This window comes from Pagrus major, chromosome 10, assembly GCF_040436345.1.
Source record: "Pagrus major chromosome 10, Pma_NU_1.0".
Lineage (NCBI taxonomy): Eukaryota > Metazoa > Chordata > Actinopteri > Spariformes > Sparidae > Pagrus > Pagrus major.
In genome coordinates, this window is record NC_133224.1 from 22935567 (window position 1) to 22957663 (window position 22097).

General features: G+C 40.2%; 2 protein-coding genes across 5 annotated transcripts in view; one reads left to right on the forward strand and one right to left on the reverse strand.

The window, feature by feature from the left end:
* LOC141003825 (RNA-binding protein with multiple splicing-like) overlaps window positions 1-7734 on the forward strand; it is a 38341-nt gene extending 30607 nt beyond the window's left edge. For all 4 annotated transcript variants that reach the window (XM_073475292.1, XM_073475293.1, XM_073475294.1 and 1 more), the window contains 2 exons: window positions 4773-4892; window positions 5444-7734. Coding sequence is in view for 2 of the 4 variants with exons in the window: in XM_073475294.1 (XP_073331395.1) it covers window positions 4773-4809 (37 nt within the window). In the remaining 2 variants the exon portion in view is untranslated. The remainder of the gene's footprint in view (window positions 1-4772; window positions 4893-5443) is intronic.
* Window positions 7735-14298: 6564 nt separating this feature from the next.
* On the reverse strand, window positions 14299-15857 carry LOC141003767 (fatty acid-binding protein, intestinal-like). The gene is made up of 4 exons (XM_073475209.1): window positions 15781-15857; window positions 15261-15433; window positions 14730-14837; window positions 14299-14609 (listed from the first exon to the last, which is right to left on the reverse strand). The coding sequence occupies exons 1-4, from the start codon at window positions 15845-15847 to the stop codon at window positions 14559-14561; spliced, it is 399 nt and encodes a 132-aa protein (XP_073331310.1). The 5' UTR covers window positions 15848-15857; the 3' UTR covers window positions 14299-14558.
* Between the last annotated feature and the right edge of the window lie 6240 nt (window positions 15858-22097).

The following is a 22097-nucleotide window of genomic DNA, read 5'->3' on the forward strand; positions in this document are numbered from 1 at the left end:
ACAGTGGTTCCTCTCAAAACTGATGGAAATGTGGGCTGATTTTCTAGACAGCACCAAGGTTCGATTAATCTTGCATTTGTTCTTTCTTGCTTCTGAGAAAAAATTTTTTTTTGTAATTTAGTTGGACTGACCCTTAAAGGCAAGATGTAATTTAAAAGACTGCTCCACAATAATTTCCAGTGTCCATCAACATGACATTGCACATTAACATGACCTAAAAGCCTTCTTTGTAATGCTGGATTGAGCTTAATCACACTGTGAAACATATCTCCTTAGTAGGTCTGTTTACACAGTAAAATCTAATGATACTCGTGGCTCACTGTGTCTGTCTTGCAGTCATAAATTAAAAAAGAAACGCTGGTCGCTTCCCACAATAAACTGTCAGTGTTGAGTTAGCCTTGCTGCTCTGTTTGTCCCTGATATTTTGCAGCTTTCCAAACAAACATCTCAGTTGTACGAGACCTTGTGTTTTTTGGCCCTCCTTGTCTGTTCAGTGGACACAGTAAAGTATCCGAGATGTCTCGATGTGGGCCGCGAGGAGGGTGTTAACGTATTTGTGCAATGCAGTCAGCTTGGGATAGCGCTTGTGAAACACTTAACAACAATTTTAGCTGCAAGACGACAAGAATAAACTTGAACTGAGGTTACAAAGAGATGTCTCTCTTAGTGAAGTCTGCGTTGCAGCACTATTGTACAATCTGTCTGCTATTGATGGGTCATGTGTGATAAAAAAGAGGCAGCATTTGTGACTTGTTACTCATGCTGAAGCCGTCTGGTGACAGTAAACCTTCGCAATAGGAATTAGAGCTCCACAGGCTTGCGGTTGGCAGTCGTTGTCTTGGCGTCTGAATAACAGACACCACTCATAGTTAGAGTATGTGTATTTGAAAGTGTAACCCTGGGAGATTCAAGTGTGTGTGTGTGAACAGCTGAAAGTGAGGTAGTGTTCAGGGGTCTTTAGTCATGAGTGAATTGTCCTAATCATCTGGCATCCTGCCTGTCAAGGGAAGTGTCTTTATTTGCAGCACTGCCACTTGAAGTTGAAACAGGTAGCTACACTGCTTTGTGAGTAGTTTGTGTTGTTTTAATACCCCTGGAGGCTTAGGCTAGTCATTCATCTGAATGTTTGTGAAGCTGAATTATATTTGACATTCATGCTCCGGCACAGAGCTACCTCCAAAGACAACCTAATAGTGGACATTAATGCCTAGTGAACTGGAGGGAAAGGTAATCCGGATTTTCCATCTGACAAGACATGGTGGGGGAGTGTCGAGTGTGTATGTGTGTGCACCCCTACCATGTGTACTTGTGTGTGTGTAGTCTGGCTGCCTGCCCTGAGGAGCTTTTTGGCCAATAGCCCGACAAAAACCAATGGTTCCTGTGCGATGTTGGACTAACTCCCACTGGAGAGCCGAGGGGCCAGCTGGGGCCCCTTCTAATAAGGAAGTGGGACTTTATTCGTTCACCCCCTACTGACAGATAACACACACACACACACACACACACACACACACACACACACACTCACACACACACACAAACAGGCGTACAGTATAGCTCCACTGTGGCCTCGTCCCTGCACCAGGTCTCAGGAGCTGGATACATGTCAGCAGCTGTGTTCATCACCACCCAGCTCCAGCAGCTATTGCTGGTATGTGAGAAACACAGCCAGGGCCTAAAGGCTTTTCTCCGGATTAAAGGGGCTTCAGACGGGGTTCTTTTTCATGGCCATGCTGCACAGGTAGAAATCTTGAAGGACCATATGGCTGTGCTTGCAAGGTTTAGCTTCTGATTTATAAATTCTCACTAACTGTGTTTGAATATGGGCCATACAGTTATGCATTTTTTATGTGTTCTTCCTACATACATACATTATTTTCCTTCTGACATGAAAATCGGTTTGAGGACTCTTGAAGCACATTTATGTCGTGTAATCCATCACCATGAACAGCAACTAGTCTGCATTCATTTTTGCAGTTTAAGTGCAGCTTGATTTGATTTGGGTAGAGCTACAGTACCTCCTAATGTAACAACTGATACTGAATAATTGAGGTTGCTTTGAGGTTAAATCTTTTCTAAAAAAAATCACAATATTTAAAAATAACATGACATTATAAACATGACTATGGTATTTATATAACATGCCAAATGCTGTATATAACATCACAAATGCTGTACATGTTAAATTTAAACCATATGAAGTGCAGTAGTTAATACCACAACTATTATCTTCTCTATCAATTAGTCGACTGACTTCCTTGATTAATTGTTTATTTTATAAAATGTGAGAGAACAGTGCAAAATACACATTACAATTTTCCAATACCCAAGTACACTGAGTTACATGTTTTATATAGCACACATATTTTACCTTTTTTCCTCTTTTCTTAGTGTCTGTTCTTAGTTCTTAGTTTGTCAATTAATTTTCTTTCAGTTATTCAATATTCACTTTTTAAAAACATGAACAAAATATTTGGTAGCACACTTTAAAAGGGTTTATAAATGGTAACTTCTTATTTGTACATATAATCCTTAATAATTTTGTACTTTATGCAAGGTTGTGAAAAAAATATTGATTGATTGTACCATATGTCTACTTTCCTTGCCATAAGTATCTGGACAAAAATGCATTTATTAACAGATGATTTAGCATTTATGAATAATAATCTTTTAATACCACAATTTGTAACAGCATTATCACCAAATAGAGAAGAGAGACAACCTTGGAACCCTAAATTTGTCCTCATCAATGACTTATAACTGATCTATGTCATTAACCATTAATTGAGACATTTGATACCACTTAGATTGTAAACAGGATGGAACAGGAAGGAAAGTTAACTTTGTGCTTTGCCTTTCTGTGCAAAATTTTGTGTTCACTGTGACAGATTACACAACTCAAGAGTCTGTAAATCGATTTTCATATCATACAGAACTGACTGGAAATCGATGATGCCTACAATGGAAGAAAAATACCTTTCTAAAGCACAGCAGCAATGTTGAAGAAATGGTGAGGTGTGATGTAAAGTCATAGTGATTTGTAGTTAATGAGGATATGGACTTTTAATATGGACCATTGATGGATTGAGAGCTGAAGCAAAGCACTGTCAAATGTTGAGTATAAATTTGTCTTCTTTCTTTTCATTTCCGGCACGAGATTGATGATCACTGACAACACAGAGAGGAACGTTTGCTCCATGAAGCTTAGCCGAAAAGGAAAAAAGAGGAAACAGTGCACACATTCATGAGAAATCGAGTCACCTCCCACATTCTCAAACACTACTTGTTTACCTATCTCACATTATGCGCCTGGGCCGAGTTATTGGTTGTAGCACATTAAGCCCGCAAATCACTAAACCTGTTCCTAATCCGCACAGACATGTTCAATGATCAACCCAATGTTTAACCTTGGTGTCTCAGCCAGAACAAATAGGGTGGTCTGGAAGTATGCGTCGTATTAGGTTAGCCAAGCGGCTGTATAACGCATCGATTCCCTCATCCTTGATTGAACGCGCAACAGGGCATTAGCTAGGCCAGCCGTGCCCCTCCTAAAAAAAAACGCAGTTCTCAGAACAGGAAAGAGTTCCCAATCCGTCTCCCTTCTTTTCCTGCAACAGTCTCTCTCTCTCTTCCTTTCTCTTAAGGTCATGTTTGGTTTGCTAATTGTTTATTGTTCCAAAGGGTTTCTACCCTCCTCCGAACCCGAGTTACCACGGTCTCCAAGAGATGTCTATTTTTGGTGATACATCTGGGGTTGGGTGAGGGGGTCCAAGGGTTGACCTTTTTCTCTTCGGTCTGCTGGTGGTGGTGTGGGGGTGGAGAGGGATCATGGGAGATATGGTTGTCAAGCAGAAGTTTTTAAGGCTATTGTCAGCTGACATCCTGTATGTCGCAGCTGGACTTGGAGCTTGTGGCAAAAGACGTCAACACAGTCTTTTTAAGGGTGCAGTCAGTTGATTTTTCACATCTTAATCAGTTTAGTCTCTCGTCAGAGAGTGTGCTACACTTGTTGAGAAAGCATTTGTATAATATCTTCTGTGGAGCTTTGTCAAGCCTGAGAAAATAACTTTAGAGACATCACTTTGAGTCATGTTGGCGTGGGCTAGGAGACAACACATGTTAACAGAAACTGGTGTTTTGAAGTTTGAAAGGTGTGGGTGTTAACCAGACAGAGCATCTAATGACAGATGGAGTTGTATTGTGGGAAGTGAATTAAAGAAAAATTATATTGCACCCTCTGCTCCTTCGATTTTTGCTATTTCTTTTTGCTTTTGCTTTTTTTTTCTACTCTAAGAATATCAGGCAATATATCGATATCAAATTTTGTTAGAAATACCAGTATTGGCATCAGGCTTACAAATCCAGTATCATTCGAGCTCTACTCTGGAGTACCCGAGCTACACAGAAGTACAATACAAAATCTGTAGAGTGTCCCTTTAAAGCTATACACAACTCAGCTCTATACACAGCTCTACTTTGTCATAATTTTAATGAAGGAGCTTTAAATCATGAGTGTCCTTCTGGTTTTTATACAGTTCTTGAGCTTGAAGGATTTGGCAAAAGCTTGAAAAGGTGTCATGTATTCCTTTTTTTTTAAATATGTACCCCTTAAAAATAACTAACATAAATCTGGAGTGAACAGATGCGACATATACAATCCAGTAAACAGAACCACAAAGTGTGGCTATTAAGTTGAATCAGCAAGTAAAACAGCCTCAACAGGAAACAGCTCGTTCCCTTAAGTAAAACTCTAATCTCCTTTGTGTCCTCAGGTTCCTGATGTGTGATGGTGGCCGTGGCCGGCTGTGATGGGCGTTGCTGATTGCCTCTCGTGTCCAATTAGAAACCAGGAGGACTGACCTGTCTCTGGCTCTCGGAGCAGCGTACCGTCGGTGAGTTTACAGCTTGGACTTCACAACCATTGATCCCAGCAGGCGAGGACAAAAGGTGTTAATCTCACCTCGCCACCAAGGCGACTCGACTCTCCCTTCTGGCACAATGTCTGACTGTGAAAGTGTAGATTTATGAAACAAGCTGTGAAAGCCTAGGTATTGCGCTGGCAAAGACGTCTGCTGCAATGAACATAGCAGCATCAAGCCACAGTGACAAGCGTGTCGACTTTCACCTGTGTATGTTCAGCTTTTGCTCAACAGTAAATGTTGTGAAAACAAACCAGAATCGCAGTGCAAGACATTTGTGGGATAAAAGTGTGTGTGGTCTTGGCATCACAACAAGTGAGAGACATTGCGGAGAAAACAAGAAACATATTTTTCTTGTATCCACCTTTTGTGTGTGTGATTTTATGGTTGTGCGATCATGTTTGGTGTCGTGCAACAGTTCCAAACGATCCCCTGTGTTTTCATTAGTGTGCAAGGTTCGTGTGCGGTGAACATGGCAACCTCACCCTTATTTTTTTTTTTTCCTCCCTTTTTCTCTCTCTTAGGCAGCAGCAGCCTCATGGGCCTCAGGACATACTAGACCCCAGCCTCCATCACACATCGAGCACCCCCCGCCCTCCCCAAAGTCCCTCCAACTCTTTTTTTATACTGTTACATACTCGAGATTTACCGGCAGCGCTTTGGCTACACATCCTCTGACACCTCCATGAAAGGTACCGGGCATGCATGACAAAGGCGCACACACCCTTTGTTCACCAGTTGACTGCATTGCCTGTTTAACGTTATCAGGTCTCTTGCAGTGCATTCTGTATATGCAAGTGTAAAGACAGCACAGCCAATGGAGCGCAGACACAATTTTATGCAGGATCTTTGCAAGGCCAGACGCCTGGAAGTGTGGCTAAAGCGCTGCCGGGTAATGTTATTATATGACTATAATTATTACTATTCTGTATATCATTCATATTAATGTTATTATGATTATTAAATACATGTTGAAGCATGACTTTGCAAAAAAAAGACGAAAAAAAACAATGCTGTACATTTTTAGATATTTTAAAGAAATACAAAAAGTATTTTTGTAATCAAGACAATGTTTGATTGGTTCATGTTGTGCTAAAGTGTGTGAGGAACTATAATTTTTTTTTCCTTTTGTCCCTTCCTGTTTTGTGCCATTATAAAATGGCAAGTCGCCCTGCTATACCAAAGCAGTCCTGTTGTCGGTTTGCTCATGTCTTTTCTACATACTGTGCATATTTAAGTTTGCTCGTGCGTGTCTTTTGTGTGGCGTCTTCACCCGACGAAGCCAACATATGAGTCCTTTGTCTGATGTGCTTTGGTTCACCTAAGCAGTCAATGTGAGTGAGACAAACACACCTGATCCAGCTCATAATTTTGCAGTTTGAGGTAATCAGATGTGTTGAAAGTGGCATTGACAGGAATAAGCCATCACCGGTGAAGGTAGACTGACCCCCGGAGACTGCAAAACACAGCAAACTGAGCCCAGCTATAATAAGGAATCTGCTCCTTCATTGTGTAGCAGGAGGACAGCAGCACAGTATAGAGAAACAAAAGACCAAAGGCATTTTTTTATTACACTGGAGAGCTATCTAGGCTAGTGGAATTATTCCATTTTTGACTGCTTTGTAGTCCACAATCTGATTTCTTATGAAGTATGACGTTATTTTTGCTGCATGTCTCTTTTGGTGTCACTCCAAAGAGCCACTCTGCATCTGAAAGGACATTCACTTTAAGCAATTTGTCTCTTTTGTCTATTTTTAGGGAGCCAGCGTGATTCAACCTGCTTTTGTAAATTTTGAATTTACATAGTAATGATTGGAGTGTGGAGGAAAAAAACAATCTTTTGTAATCTTGTGTATTCTGGGCCTGCAATAACGTCTTTGCTGTTTGACATATCATCGATTGATCATATTTCTGTGACATTTTGACGCCAAAATTCTCATTCATGTCGCGTTCTTACAAAAAAAACAAACAGTGATTCTTGTACTTTTCTGATGAGGCTAAGTCACATTTCACAGTAATGTGACAATCAATGGAGATACTGTAAGAAAAACAATCTACTCTGTAATGTTTAGCCCAGGTGTGTACAATCATATTGGAGTGGTTGAATCCTATAGTCAGTGTTTGTAATGAATAATAATGATATGCACATAATATCAACTGATTTTCTGAAGCAGTTTTTGCTTTTACAGACATTTTTTAAGCCAAGTGTGGCACCAAATTTAATAGAACAAGTATTTATAAGGTGTGTGTGTGCGTGTGTTTTTATGGGTATTATGTTTTTAAAGTTCATAGAAGATGCCCATCATATAATTCATTGTAAGTATTATTGTAAGTTTAATTGTATATTCATTTGGTAATTTTCTAGAGCTTCTTTTTGTGTTTGTACCTGATATATGAATACTGTTTTACCTACATAATTCACTGTGAATTCCAGAGAAAAACATGCTCTTTGAACGAATGGATCTTTTTGTGTTTTGCCAGCAGTACGGTACAGAAGTTCCTGGAAATTAATATGATGATCCCTCCTTTTTGTCAATGAGAAATATTCCTTTCAGTATACCATGTGCGTACCTGTGTGTTCTGTGCATGTTCATGGCATGTGTGTGTGTGTTCCTTTTTTTCTTTTTCCTAATGCATACAGTACTGTTGATATTTATGTACTTTAGCCGCTGTAAGGAGAAACTGTATTTCAGTGAATTGCAGAGGTTTGTTTGTTTGAAACCAAAAAAAAAAAAAAAGTAATCAAAATGAGAAGTTTTTATGAAAATGTTAAATGAAGACATTTCAGGCCATCTGCCATTAAAGATTGACGTCATCCCTGCTGTCATGCTTGATTTTTGTCTTCTTTCTGAGTATAATTGTGCTTGTCCTTCATGAAGCATACTTTAAGTTCATGTATTTCTACTTACGGAGCCCCAAAAATGAAAAAATCTCACACGAGCCAAAAACATAACTGATTAAATGATCAAATCAGATGGATAGACCATATTCACTTGGCCATTTCCCTCTGACGCTACGATCAGGGTGTGAAGCTCAAATGCTGGGTAATGTTATGCTGCTGTGTGCCATGTTGCAAGTCATATATACATACTGAATCTGACAAATTGTTATTCCAACGCTTCCCGAAAAGATGGATAGTGAAGATCTGGAGTGACTTATGGCAATTTTTCAAGGTAAATCAGCATATTAGATAACCCGGTAGATAACGTTAGTATTCCTAGCTAACATCACTTTTTAACTACATCCAGTGCGCTTCACTTCCAGGTTTAAATGAATGTGTCCAAGCTGTGTGTGTTGAATTTTCAGAATTATATAATATATTACCAAAAACAATTTTCCATGCCCTCTGCAGTTCCCGAAAACATCAACAAACACGTCATAGCTCGTGAAGGCAGCAGTGTTGTGCACTGCCATAGCTTCATTGGATAACACGTGTAACAGTAGCTTAAGAGTTTAAGCCAGCAGGCTAACACTGAAAAAGTGATCTAGTTAATGCCACTAATACATTTTTAACTTAGCTTTTGAAAAAGTGTCTATTAAAAACCACACAAAATGTTGAGGGTGACACAAAATTCAATTGAGGTCCGTTACCAGGAGGAAGTAACAGTATTTGAAGATGAAAAAGTAATGAAGACAGACATAAGCTATCGTACCTCTGAACTTCTAAGCAACATTGTTTACATTGTTTAGCATTCTTTGCCTGCTGAAACACAGTAAAAAGCAATAGCTAGCATTTGAGTCTGCATGGCATAACAATGCCTGCTACAACGCTAGCTACTGCTATATACCTGGATTATCAACATTGTGCGTGCTGCATGGTGTAGTTAGTTTGTTGGTCTGGTCGGGGTAAAGGCCCCCCATGGTATGTTCCCTCATGCACTGTCCTTGAATGCTCCGTTAATGTTCCACACACACCAATAGTCCTCGTACAGGACATACACACACCTACGCATCTCATTATCATATAAACATAAGAAGAATTGGAAATGAGGTGAGGAAAATGAGAAATGTTGCCTGGGGAAAGTAGAAAAATAGAATTATTTTATCAACTGATGAGAAGAAAATACGTTTTTTCCCTTTTATTATGTCCTTTTGTCAGTTTCGGGGCTCCAGATTCGAGGAGAATTACCAGATTTTGACGATTCGACAGTACTTGGAAGTTGCCTTTCACCCACAAAGAAATCCGACTGCTTAAAACTCAGTTTCCTCTTCCTCTCTCACACTTGTCATTGGATAACACCTCCCCCACGCTCCCAGGAGGCCATCAAAACATGATGTGGGATCCTATAAAGTGGTTTGTGTAGCAGGGGAGCTGGAGACCTCTCCCTGCCCTCTATAAGAATAGCCCACCTAACCCAGGGGCTGGCTACTCCTGAGACAGAGGCCACAGCCAATTTAGTTTCACTCTTTGCTGTCTCCACTCTCTGCTGTCTGCTCAGTCACACCAGGTGGCACGCACCAGCTTCTCACATGACACACGCTCGTCCGTGCCCGGAGGGGGTTACACACTGGGTGTCAGAGCGGAGTAAGGCTTGAGTGTAAAAAGTGCTTGAGTGTGCCTACACGGGGGCAAGGGGGACATAATCATCTGGGTGCATGCATGCATACGCCTAACTGGCAACACTTTGTAATGGTGTTACTCCCTTTGACGAGTCCATTAAAGAGGTGTTTCTGTCCTGTTTCACTCATCCTCGTCCAGCCGCAGCAGTAAGGGCCAAGGTCCATATTAAAATGTGTTCATATTTTCTCAGCGCTCAACGGTCAAAACTACATTGAAATTAAAAATCCGCTTGGGATTGACTCGGACATCAGGGCCTCTATTTTGTTTTGATGCCCCTATCAACTGTGTTGCTTGGCTCATCACAGTAAAACATTGACCACTGCTTACTCTAATAGGCAACCGTGGTATGCCATCATACACCGCTGTTGCAGACAGTGCCTGAAGAGTGTGTTGATTCAGGGTGTTCATGATACATTTAATGCTCTTATTCACAAAGCATTTGACGTTGACCCCTTAAAATCAAGCAATGTCCACTCATTACCCATTGTCAAAGATTGGTGTAATATTTTTAGGAACTTTTGAGCGATTCAGCAGCAGTTCAATGGTATAATCCGCTTTTGTAATTGTTTTATTGAATCATTTTAGAGGCCTGAATGGGTTTAAAGACTCCTCAGTAACCAAGAGAATAGTCAAAAACTAAAATCTTCACAGCCATGCTAATGGCAATCTCAAGGTTCAAAGTTCAGCGTTTCGAGGCTCATTTATTTGTCATTCTACAACACAGGTTTGTACAACAAAATGCAAATTGCAGTCAGTGTCACACAAGATTTGGCAGCAGAGTGGCTGTTATATGTGGCTATTTGGCAATGACAGTGCTAGCATGTGGACTTTGAGCAGATACTGTGTTTACTGTGTTAACCATTGTATTTTAGTGGGTTAGCATGCTAAAATTCTACCACTAAACATAAAGTACAGCCTCCCGAGCTACCAGTCCGAACCACTAGATGCACAGCTGACTGAGCTTACTAGCTAACGATAGCTAAGGTGCGCAGCAGTTAGCAGTTATCCTCGTGATATGCTGCTCCCTAATTGTTCTGAGTATGAATTTGACTGGTGGCCAATTCTTACATATTGCACCTTTAATAGAAATACTTCACATAAGGGGTTCACACATTGTTGTTCACTTTCAAACAAGGGAACGACCCGAGTGTACGATTTACTGTGTGTAATTGTGAAGCCATCATCGTACTTTTAATCACAATAGCGCTTCCAAATTACACTCCGAGCAAGTACAGTGACATGAATCTCAGGGCATTTGAGAAATCTCAGATACAGTATTCAGCACTGACTAACTGGTGACTCATTATTCAACAGCCTGCATATGTCTGTGGTCAGGTCTGCACAGTCATTGTCCAAACAGTGATTGGCCAAAAAGGCGGCTGTGTCTTCTTAGAAAGATTGCCCAACCAAGAACGCCCTGACACCTCCCCACCGCGCTGTTGCTGTCTTTTGTGATCGTTACTCTTCCAGATAAGCTGACGACTTCAGAGTGAGTCAGTGAATTTGATTTCACCACGGGGGGCAAGAGGAGGGCGAGGACTATTTTCTTCCTGCACTGTCCTCACTTTCAGTCTTTTCTCTGTCCACCTCTCACTATTTTTCCTCCTCCTCCTCCTCCTCCTCTCTCATCCACAGCTCTCATCTCCCTTGGGTGGGCCCCTGCTCCCTCGGTCTCACAGCAATCAAAACACCGAAGGCTAACTCTCCCACTACTTTCCTGTTTCTCAGTGCCTTCATGTTGCTACAGTCTGCTCTTTGATTCCAGATAAGTACAGGGAGATATTATTTTAATAATTTGAGTGGAGATCCAATAATTATGTAGGTGTGTGTTGTCTGTCTGTACAAACAGGGTGTGTGTCATACGATAACTTGGCTGAGGATGACATCATAGAAGGAGCGAGGCCCTTTCTCTGAGAAGATAAAGAGCTCCACAGTGCTACCCAATGGTTATGAAAATGCATTACAGCAATGATCTACAGTACATGACAATGTTCCCATTATCAGATACATAGATCTATTCTGTTTGTGTTAGCTATAGTAATTGTGAAGCTATTTGAAAAAAAGACACAACTTATCAAAAGTATTAGTAATTTAAAAATGGAGGCCACAAAGGTCACTTTAGACTGCAGATCCAAACACAGTCGGCCCACCAACCCATCTTGGCCTTAAAATCTGCAGGCTCACAGTCCTCCAGCCTCACAGCATCTGAGGGGTCTCAGAGGGCTGCTCTTCCCGTGGTGGGTTCAGGGGCAAACCTGTGTTCAAAGCAGCCCCTGCCTCTGCCAGATTAGCCTTGTGAGCAGCGGGTTTATACCTCCATGAAAGAGGGTGCCACTCAGGGCTCAGTGGGGGGGCTGCGATCGATTGATGCCAGACATCATCTCAGGCTGCATGGGTGTCTGTATGGATGGTTGCACCTCTGCTGTTTATTAGTTATTAACTGTGCTTGGAGGAGATTTTCTGGTGTATTTTAAATTTAGCATGGCTTTTGTTAATTTGGCAAATATGCAAACAGGAGGCTTAGGCAGCGATTCAATATTGGCATTGATCATCTCATTCTGGAATCATATTGTGATGATATGATCATAACACTGCAAAATCCTGCTGTCTTAGTGAACTGTTGGCTTTGAAATGGTAATGGTTTTGTTAAGTGTTCGACAAAATCAGCCAACAACGAAATGTTCTCTATTTGTAATATTGATAATACATTTTTTTTCATAAAATACTTTATGAGCCATTTATGAAGCAGTTGTTTATTGTAAAGTTATAGCTGATCTTTATAAACCTTTAAAATCGCTTGATAAATGGTTTAGGACACATTTCTTTGTTTGTAAACTGTGAAATAACTATTAACTTAAGTCTAAATAATTATACATTGATCCTTTTTGAAAAATGGTAACTATGAAGTCGTTCTGTCATGTTAAATTATCTCCGTATCCCTTGACGTTGGCTTTTTGTTTCTCTCTAGATAACAAGAGAAATGTATCCGTTATCATGAAAAAGCTAGCTTTAATTATCTTTATCATGAGGTCATTAAATAATTAACTTAGTGATGTCGAGATAATGGAATTATATCTTTACATCCTGAGATTATTGTATGGAAGCAGGAAAGGAAAGAATAAATGAAAACTTAGTCTTAATAAAAATAAAACATAATAAAATCAGACTAAACTGACCTAAATTGAATCATATGATTTGATAAATGAAAATGATGCTGGACCATGAGCATTTTTAATTTCATACCTAAGTTTACATCTACTTCTCCCTCTTAATGGCAGAAATGGGCTTCCATACAATAGATCATATACATATAGATACACTATATAATCAGCTCTACATTGGCCATCTCTAAAACATACAATCAATATAAGCACTCAGTACCCAGCAGGGTAGAACAGCACATCATGAACAGCAGTTAGTTTAAATCTGTCAGTGCAACTCTGAAGTAAAAGTTGGCACATATCGCCCCCCTGTGGTCGGAGAGACTCGGTGGATGTCCTCCTCATTTCTTTATTGCTCTACACTGACTGAATGTCAACAGCATGTCAACAGCCCCATCTTGTGAGAAAGTCTAGCGGTTCAGACTGACTGCTGAGGATAGCACCTAGGGGCCAGCACATGAGAGCACAAGACTCTGCTGTCATCATGTGATCAGGCTGCTGTGCAGTGGAGGCGTCAGAGTCTAAGATGCTGTATGTGTGACATTTCCCCCAGAATCGAGACAGTCGTTGTGAACTTATGGTGCTCATAAAATGTTATCACCAAGATATGATCTTTGAGCTTGATCGTGATGACTTGATATCGATTGAGTTTTATCTGTCTTGATATCGACTGACTGCCCTGAAGGAAACATGACTTGCAAGTTCAAACTTGTGGAGGACATTTATCCAGCAATGCACATTGTACTGTGATGTGTTAAGAATAACACCGGACTCAAGTGACACGCACAATTGCTTTATTGTTACAGACTACATAATATATCAGAGCCATTAGTGCAAATGGACTTGTTTCCAAAATGTTAAAAGACAATATCTAATATATTTCATGTTGTTTGGGATCAGCGATGAAGTCTAGAGTGGGATGCTCTAATTTTGAGGTAATTAACAGTACGGAAAAGTCTAGTTGTATCAAATCCTGCTGATATTTTTGGGTATTTTTTTGCCCAAAAGTGGAAGAATTGTCTCCGGCCACATTAAAGAGATTCGACAATAGCACATATTCATTGGAACTATGACATACCAATGGACTAGTCCCTCCGAAAACTGTTGACAGCTTGTTCTGTGTATTATTCTGAGTAGCTTGGCCATTGTTTCTGGAGAGATGAGCTACTATTGAATCTTTTAAATGACATTTTGAATGCCTCCCGGGTGGCAATTATAGGTGCAATGTGTAAGAATTGGCCACCTGTCAAATTCATACTCCAAACAAATAGGGGGCAGCATGTCACCAAAGTTACCGCTGACTGCTTGTGACTGTTAGTTAGTTAGCTGAGTTTGCAGTGCAGCTAGTGGCCCTATTAGCTGACTCAATACTGAGGCTCAGAGCACCATTGCATTCTGGGGGCTAACTTCTACCTAACTAGCAATGCTAACTTCATAGACTTCTTTGACAAAACGTCGAAGTTACATTCTGCTTTTTCATTTTTGTTAATTTTTTGATATGTTTTAAACTAAAATTTCTACATATTGCACCTTTAAATCTCAGAATCTGGGCAAAGAAAACTATCTGCATGGCTTGATACCACTAGAGTCTTTTAGAGCCATTTATGGGATACTTTTTGATTCTCTTTAAGACACATTAGACCGACATGCTGACTGTCTGTTCTCCCTGTTAGCTTCTTGTGTATTTTTCCTGTTATACTTTGTGTCTACACCTACTTCCAGACATGTTAACATTGATCATTTCAGTGCAATGCAGTGTTCAACTATTTAAAACATCATCATTTTTGAGGTATACGAAGTAGAATCCCATGAGAATACACTCGACTTAGCCTTGTCTTAGTGTTAGAAAATAGCTAACCACAAATCTATATATCGTGTCATCTATATAAAAATAACATATGAACTTCAGACTTCAGGTTACTGCTTCTTGAAAATCCTTTTAGCATCCACTCCCTCATAGTTGTAAGTCTGCGAGGGAAGAGAAAGAGATAGAGAGAGTGGTGTGTGTCATGTTTCAGAGAGGTTTATCGCAACTAAACAAATTAGCATAATGCATATTGTTGATGAAATGCATCTGGATCTACTGACCTGTACGAGCTCTCCTCCCACCAGAGATCTGGTGGTGGTCAGGACCTTGCTGTTGTCTTTCCTGCTGAATTTGCCTTTCAGCATGTCACCCTCCATCTCCCACGCACCCTGGGTGAAAATGTACAATGATGAGTGATAGAAGCTCTTTAAAGCTGTTGTATTACATTTATGTACATTTAATTGGCAGCATGTGTCTGCTTTTGATTGTCATTCCAGCAACTAAACATCCACTGAGTTATTATTCACTACTTTTCCATTGCTTTCAGCTTTGGCTTTATTTGGCTTCACTTGTATTTTCCCCATTAGTTAACCCTAACCCTAACCCTGACCACAACCCTAAACCTAATCCTTACCATAAACACAATCCTAACCCATAACCCTAACCCTGGCCCATAACCCTAACCCTAGTCCATCAATCTTATAAGATAAACCATCTTTTCCTACAGCAAACCATTTCCTGCTACCATCAATGAAATGACAACAGAGCACCTGAACCAGCTGCTGTCGTTTTGATAATTATAGGACACTCACCGAGACTTCGGTGCCATCAGCCAGGCTGTAGTCGAACTGGACACCCAGGGTGAAGTCGATGTCTTTGGTGCGGAATGTGCTCGACTCCTTGATGTGAAACTTGTCCCCGGTCTGCTCGATGGTGATCTTCAGGTTGTCGTGCTCCGCCAGCTTGCGCTTCACGGCATTAACGCCTTAATTGTCAACCAGAAAGAATAGAAACATGTAGCTGGACTGTTGCCATGACGGGTTGAAACGAAGGTCATTAATTGAAAGGCGACAATTTATCTTTAACTTTCCAAGCATTTGACTGTGACCACAGAAAGATCTTAAATTAGCTGCTGCTATTATTACAGGGAGCACTATAAACACCTCAAACTTATCATCAGCTCACTGCACTGTGTGATACTCACACAGCAATGTCAAAGTGAATGGAAACAAACTGTTACACACATTGCTCTCATAAACTAGATCATAAGGCCGGACACAGCACGAAAAATAGTGCTGAGGCACAGCAGGATTCAGTGTGATCCACACTCACCCATTTGCTCCATGAACTTGTCATAGTTTTCACTGCGGTCGACCTTCCAGGTTCCGTTGAACGCCATGGCTGCAGGCTCTGTGGGTTGAAGGCAGCTGGTGATGAAAGCACTAGTAGACCGTGGGATTGTGAATGCCCATTGGCCTCCATTTATATACACCCCTCCCTTCACCCTATCAACCCCCTACACCACCCCACCCTCCCTGAGTTGGCATGGAAGCTCCTCTTCTTTATCTCACTGATTATCTGTCTGCTGATGTGGCCTTTTAAAGAGTGTGTCAAATGTAGGGCGATTGCCGCACGACCTCGAGGATACACTCATAAATAACCACAGGGCAACTTCTCTTGGCGAATCTGGCACAGTTAGACACTGTCGCATTGTTCTGCGGGAGTGAGGGGGGAAAAAAAGGGAAAGGGTGGGCTGTTTGTGTGGCCATGCCCATGGCAGTCACTCAACTGAGCCCTTTTCTGTTCCTCAATCTTTTCTCTGTCACCCTGTTTGTGCCTGGCATGAAAACGAGGACTAAAGGACTATTTGACAGTGACAACTTGAGCTGGCGTCCTTACAAAAAGTAGTGGCCCAGTAGAAACAAATGGCAAGAATGGAAACGTTCTATTTGTCCAGAGTTAACAGGCCAAAGCAGTAGCATCAGTTGTGTAAACTCTGCAACATATATAAAATGTTTTTTTTGATTGGGTTTTGTTGATGTAGTATCTTTTCAATTCTAAGCAGCCAGTGGATTTAATTCATGTCTTTATGGGTATAAAAGCTTAACCTTGCTTAACCTGTTCTTATTCCTTTTAATTGATGTTAAATTATCCCAAAACGCCTATCACAGTCCAGTAAATTCAAAGCTGTTGTTGAACCATTTGGAGTGCAGGCGTGGTTTTGGGCTCTTTTGAAAGGTTATAAGCTGATTTCTTTTCCCTGAAGCTGTCAGAAACTCTGTAAGTGCTTCAGGCATTAATCTATAGGAGTCTGAACGCTGATTTATTTATTTATTTATTGCCTAAATTTTTGAATGCAAAAATAAGCCTTCAGATGACCTCCTATTAGCTGGAAAACACAGTGGGTCCACATCATATAGTCTTACATGGTCCAAGTTCAAATTCAAGAACAATATCATTGAAAATGGACATGTATGGTTCTAAAAACGCAGAATAAAATGTTGGCATTTTACTTTACACGCAAGAGTGAGCAATACAAACAATAGTAACCAACAGAGTGGCGAGCTAGTAAGTTCATCAATGTCCTTCCTCACACTTTAATATATCATTTTTATACATAAATGAATGAATGGAAGCACATGGATGACACATGGAAAACAGTAGCATTGTTTGCAAATTGTTGGCTGGTGCTGTGGACTTTAAAGTGGCAAAGTAGTTGTCATTCAGCTTGTGTCCTTGGACAACGGGGCCACTGTAGCTGCATTCTTGAGGGGAAGAGCTTTGTACTCAGAGCCCGACTGTTGGATTATGGACACTGAGAGAATACTGAATACATTGTTCACACTCAGTCACCACAACACTCCACTTCCATTTAATATAACAGCATTAGCAGAGGAGCAAATTGGGAATGAGACAGGTAAATGATACAATGACAGCATAAGTCATGTTTTAGCTATAGTAATCACAGTTCACCACTGCTACAAAATACATATTCTTTACATGCTGCATGGTTAAAAACACATGCTGTATGAGATGGGAGCTAGAGATCACGGACGAATGAGTGTAGTTTGTCTCACGTAGCAAGATGGATGTTGCTGTTAATAAAAGATGGTTGGAATCAGAATCTGGAAGCATACCTGCAGTTACATAACACCAATGGGATGTTTTTACAATTTAAGTGTAACAGTCATTACAAAGTAATGATATCATTGTATGTTGGAGTCTGATTATAGCTGTGTCTCCCATTCCGTAATCCCTTTTACAGCTGTCAATAAAGACAGTGTGGACTTTGCCTCTTTGTTGAGCTCACCTGATACAATTTGCACTATAGACTGCACCATTATGAGATTAACAGATGTAATTAGAGTTTTATAAATCTGCTTATATCAACAGAAAAACCACACCGTGTCCACCCATCATCATTGTTTATGACGATGTCGCAGCCTGTAGAGATTTCTCTCTCTGTGTGTCTCTGGGGCTGATGTTACACTTCGATGTCAAACACTGATGTAACTCTATATAATCTCACTAATGAGTCTGTTTTTAAACATGTAATTAGTCGATTGATCTGCCCCCCATATCGCTGTGTCCCGGAGGTCTTAATTACACTTATTAATGTTAACACCACATCTGGCACTTTTCCAGTGTACATTTGTGTTACATGTCTGCATTTATACAGGTAAGACAAACCCGTGGGAAACATCATGTATATCTGACAGGAGCGATCGCTGCATTATCTGGTAATTATCACTGTATTTTTTTTTTTTTCTTGTGTTTCATCACCTTGATGAACAGGGCACTGTTTAATTGGATGAAACAAGAAGCTGCATCACACACAGTCATTTAAAGAGTACTTATCGATATGGCCTTTATACAATACTGTTGTAAAAATGTTCACATGCTATAATAATAAAAGCTCAGCTGCTGACAGTGGTGGAAGAAATACACAAGTCATTTACTTAAATAAAAGCGGCAGTAACGGCAGCATAGAATTACTCTGTTACAAGTCATATATTCAATATTTTAGTAAGGTAAAAGTACAAAAGTATAGCGTCAAAATATACCTCAATTGAACAAAAGTAAAAGTACCCATATCAGAAAATGATTGGAGTATAATCATTAATAGATGATGTTGCAGCTGGTAGAGGTGGGGCTAATTATAACTCATTTATATGCTGCCTTGTATCTTAGTCATTCATTTCATTTGCTGATTAACTTTTGTACTGATAATCTGAGTTCGTAAAGTAAGGTGTCACACAATGTATCAAATAAATGTGAAGGAGTAAATAAAGGAGTCTGAAATACAATTAAGTACAAGAATAGTTAAAACTGTAATTGAGTAAATTATGTGAGTAAATGTACTGAGTTTCTCTCCACTACTTACTGCTGATAGATATTCCACATATTTTTACTGCTTCAGTGCAGTGAGGAACCAGTTAGTCAATTAATTGATCATTCAATAGTTGATTAGTTGATCAGCAAAAAAACAAAACAAACTTCTCTTTAAAATTGAATATTTATGACTAATTGAGCAGCGACCAAAGCTAAGGTTTGGAAAAAAACCCCATCTTAAGTTCATAAGTTGGTCATATTTTAAAAAGAATGAAACACTCCAGAGCTTCTGTAGGACTGTGTTAGTGAGGTCTGATCAGATTCGACTTCGCGGCAACACAAGCACAACAACACCTCGACTGGCATCACAGTTTGATCAAAGGTGACTGAACTCTGAGCGGTGCACAGAAGTTCATGACATCAGGGTTTGCTGCGGTCTGTTTTCACATCACTGTAGACTGAATATTCTATCGGCTTTGGACTGTCAGTCAGAGAACGCAAATGATTTAGACGTCCCCTTGGGCTCTGTGACATAGAGCATTTCTCTCTATTTTGTAGGTCAAACATTTAAACAATAAATAATAATAGACAATAATTGGTGAATTAGTCAAGAGTGACAATAATAGAGCCCTCGTAGCTCAAGTGGTAGTGCAGGTGACCCATGTACCAGAGGCTGAGGGTTAGAGAGCCTGTGGTCCTTTGCTTCAAGTTTACAAAAGCCCCAAACAGATTTTAAAAAATTAGATCGATTCAAGAAAAGAGATGACAAGGAAAGAAAAAGAGAAAAATACACACAATTTATCCACCCACTCGATTCATTACTGACGTTTTCAAAAAGCATTTTCCCTCAACATTGTCCCATTACTGCTGGTTCTATTTGTTTCAGTCACAGCGGACATGAAAATGTGACATTGTCATTATTAATCAGACCTTTAAAGATGCGCCCTAGATGTATCTCTCTGCTTATGTGACTAGAAGCACTCTTCAGTGATGTAGTCCTCCATCTAGTGGACCACAGACGCAGCTGCAGTGTGCGCCTCACTTCATTGTTGGCACACAGCTACAGATGCTAATGTTCATACTTGACTTTTGGGGAGTTTGGGGACTAAATTTATGTTTAACAAACCACCCTAAACTATTGAGAGTCACACGTTTGCCAATTAAAAAGCAGCATCTTAGATTTCTATCAGTTTTGGCTGCATTTTAATAATGATTTCCACTTCCTGTAAGCCAGACTTAACTTTCTGTTGCAGTCCAGAACAGCCCCAGATGCTGTAAGACATACTGTAAGAAAAAAAAACACAATCCTGTCCTAAATATATCCCTGGTGCCTCTGGAGAGTAAGTGAAAGTCAATATTATTGAGGCTCAGCAATGAGGCAATATTTGAATTTCAAATGAGCCTCAGACAGTGGAGAAAGCGAGCATTCAGTCACCCTGACGAGAGTGCGTACACGAATGGTGAAGAGGCGAGCGCATGACACAGCGTTGACAAATAGCCGCTGCATTATGCTGAATGAGAAACACTGTTTCAGAGGAGGGGAAATGGGATAATTGATCCAAATTAGGAAAGAGTGACCTAAAGCACTTTGCAAACAGGCAGCATGTGAGTGGTGTTCTTCTCACATGAAGTAGAAACGTACAATCCTGCATGTGTAAATGTGATGATTTATGCAGTCAAATGAAGGAATATGTGCAAGTCCATTTGATAGAGCGCTTTGGCTGCATAGTTTGAATGTTTTACAGCAAAGTAACAGCACTTTTTTCCTTCTATATTAAAATATTCTACTTCTCAGCATCGTGAAATCATATAAAAACAATCCTGGTAATAGCATCTCCCCTCATTCACCCCTCCATATTTATTTTCCTGCATCAGCAGTGCGTTCCAACTCTGAGAGAGGGATTACACGCCTGGCTTCGTCTACATCCTACAGCCTCTGCAGGGACTGCTGCTGCCACCCACCACAGGAGCTCGGCTGCTCCGGGGCTACCAGCATGGCTCGGGTGTGGGTTTATAAATGATCCGGGACCAGGCGCCACGCAGTGCCACCCCCCGAGCAGACCCCAGAAACAACCCTGACCTACGTACATGTACTCACAGAATTAAATAACAGCGTTACACCATAACACTTGTTAGATACAACTGTTCCTCTTTTTAGGTTTTTGCGTGTTCATAGTGCCTACAAGTAAAATATAGTGCAATAAAAACAGACAGAAGGCTCATCTTTCGGGGACTATGAATCAGATTTTGATGTTTAATTGGCCTGATGGTGGTGCACGAGTAGAGGGCAGTGGATCACTCAAAAAAAATGCATGTATAGTGTGTTATAGTGAATAAATAAGAAATGCTACAATTTCCCTGCAGTCTCCTCTAATTATCAATAAATCCACCATGGACCAGAGTTTCACAGGAGCAAAAATTTGATATAATACAGTCATTTCCCAACATGAGCTTCCCAGATAAGAACAGTAAAGACCAGTGGTTATTACGTCTCACAGTTGGAGACCAACCGACCTTATCATATAAGATGCAGTGGTGAGTTTTGTAATTATCTCCAGTAATGAAGCTGAGAGATTCTCTGGGTCTAAGTATGGAGGCAGCAGTGTGCCTATAAATCATCCCCATAATCCAAGACCGAGAGGAAAACGGCTTCAGCAGTTCAGAAGGAGACAAGGGTTGTCGACAGGATATGGCTTAATAATAAGATTGCAGCACTAAACCATGGTATGAAATTTGATGGCTATCATACCATGTAAATTTGCTTCTCGATATAGCCTTTATTTTCTTAGGAAGTGAGATTAAAATCTCTTTTACAAGTGAGACCTAGCTAAAACAGCAGCACGAAGGACAAGTCAACATCAAATCCAATCACAATAGCAGAAAACAACTTTACCTAAATTTTGATACAGATTGGTCAAATAGTTAATGTAATTAAATAGCTAAATCTTGTATTGCAAAGGTTATTTTCGGAACATTTTCTCAATCTGCAGCTGAATTCAGATCTGCATGAACAATAACCACTTATTCTTAGTTAACAATCTGTTAGCAAGTTATGAGATATCCTGTTTGTTTTAACACATACTAGCACAAAATGTCCATATATACTGTATTTATCAAGTATCTGAATATATATAAAAAACAGATAATATTTTGTATATTCATAGTAAAGATTAAAAGGAACAAATTAGTCGTCACCCTGAAGAAATTTCAGCGCATCTCTTACTGAACACCCCTCCTCTATCTTCATGATAAAATCTCTCCAGATGTCATGCGCTTGCCATTCTCTCATCCACAAATCACAGGTGTGTGCAGCTGTT

Excerpts from the sequence above, each read along its gene's own strand:
- LOC141003767 (XM_073475209.1), bottom strand. The coding sequence starts at position 15,847 with ATGGCGTTCAACGGAACCTGGAAGGTCGACCGCAGTGAAAACTATGAC. Across the intron at positions 15,434-15,780 it reads CAAGTTCATGGAGCAAATGG|GCGTTAATGCCGTGAAGCGC; the intron begins GTGAGTGTGGAT and ends TTGACAATTAAG. Across the intron at positions 14,610-14,729 it reads TGGGAGGAGAGCTCGTACAG|ACTTACAACTATGAGGGAGT; the intron begins GTCAGTAGATCC and ends CTTCCCTCGCAG.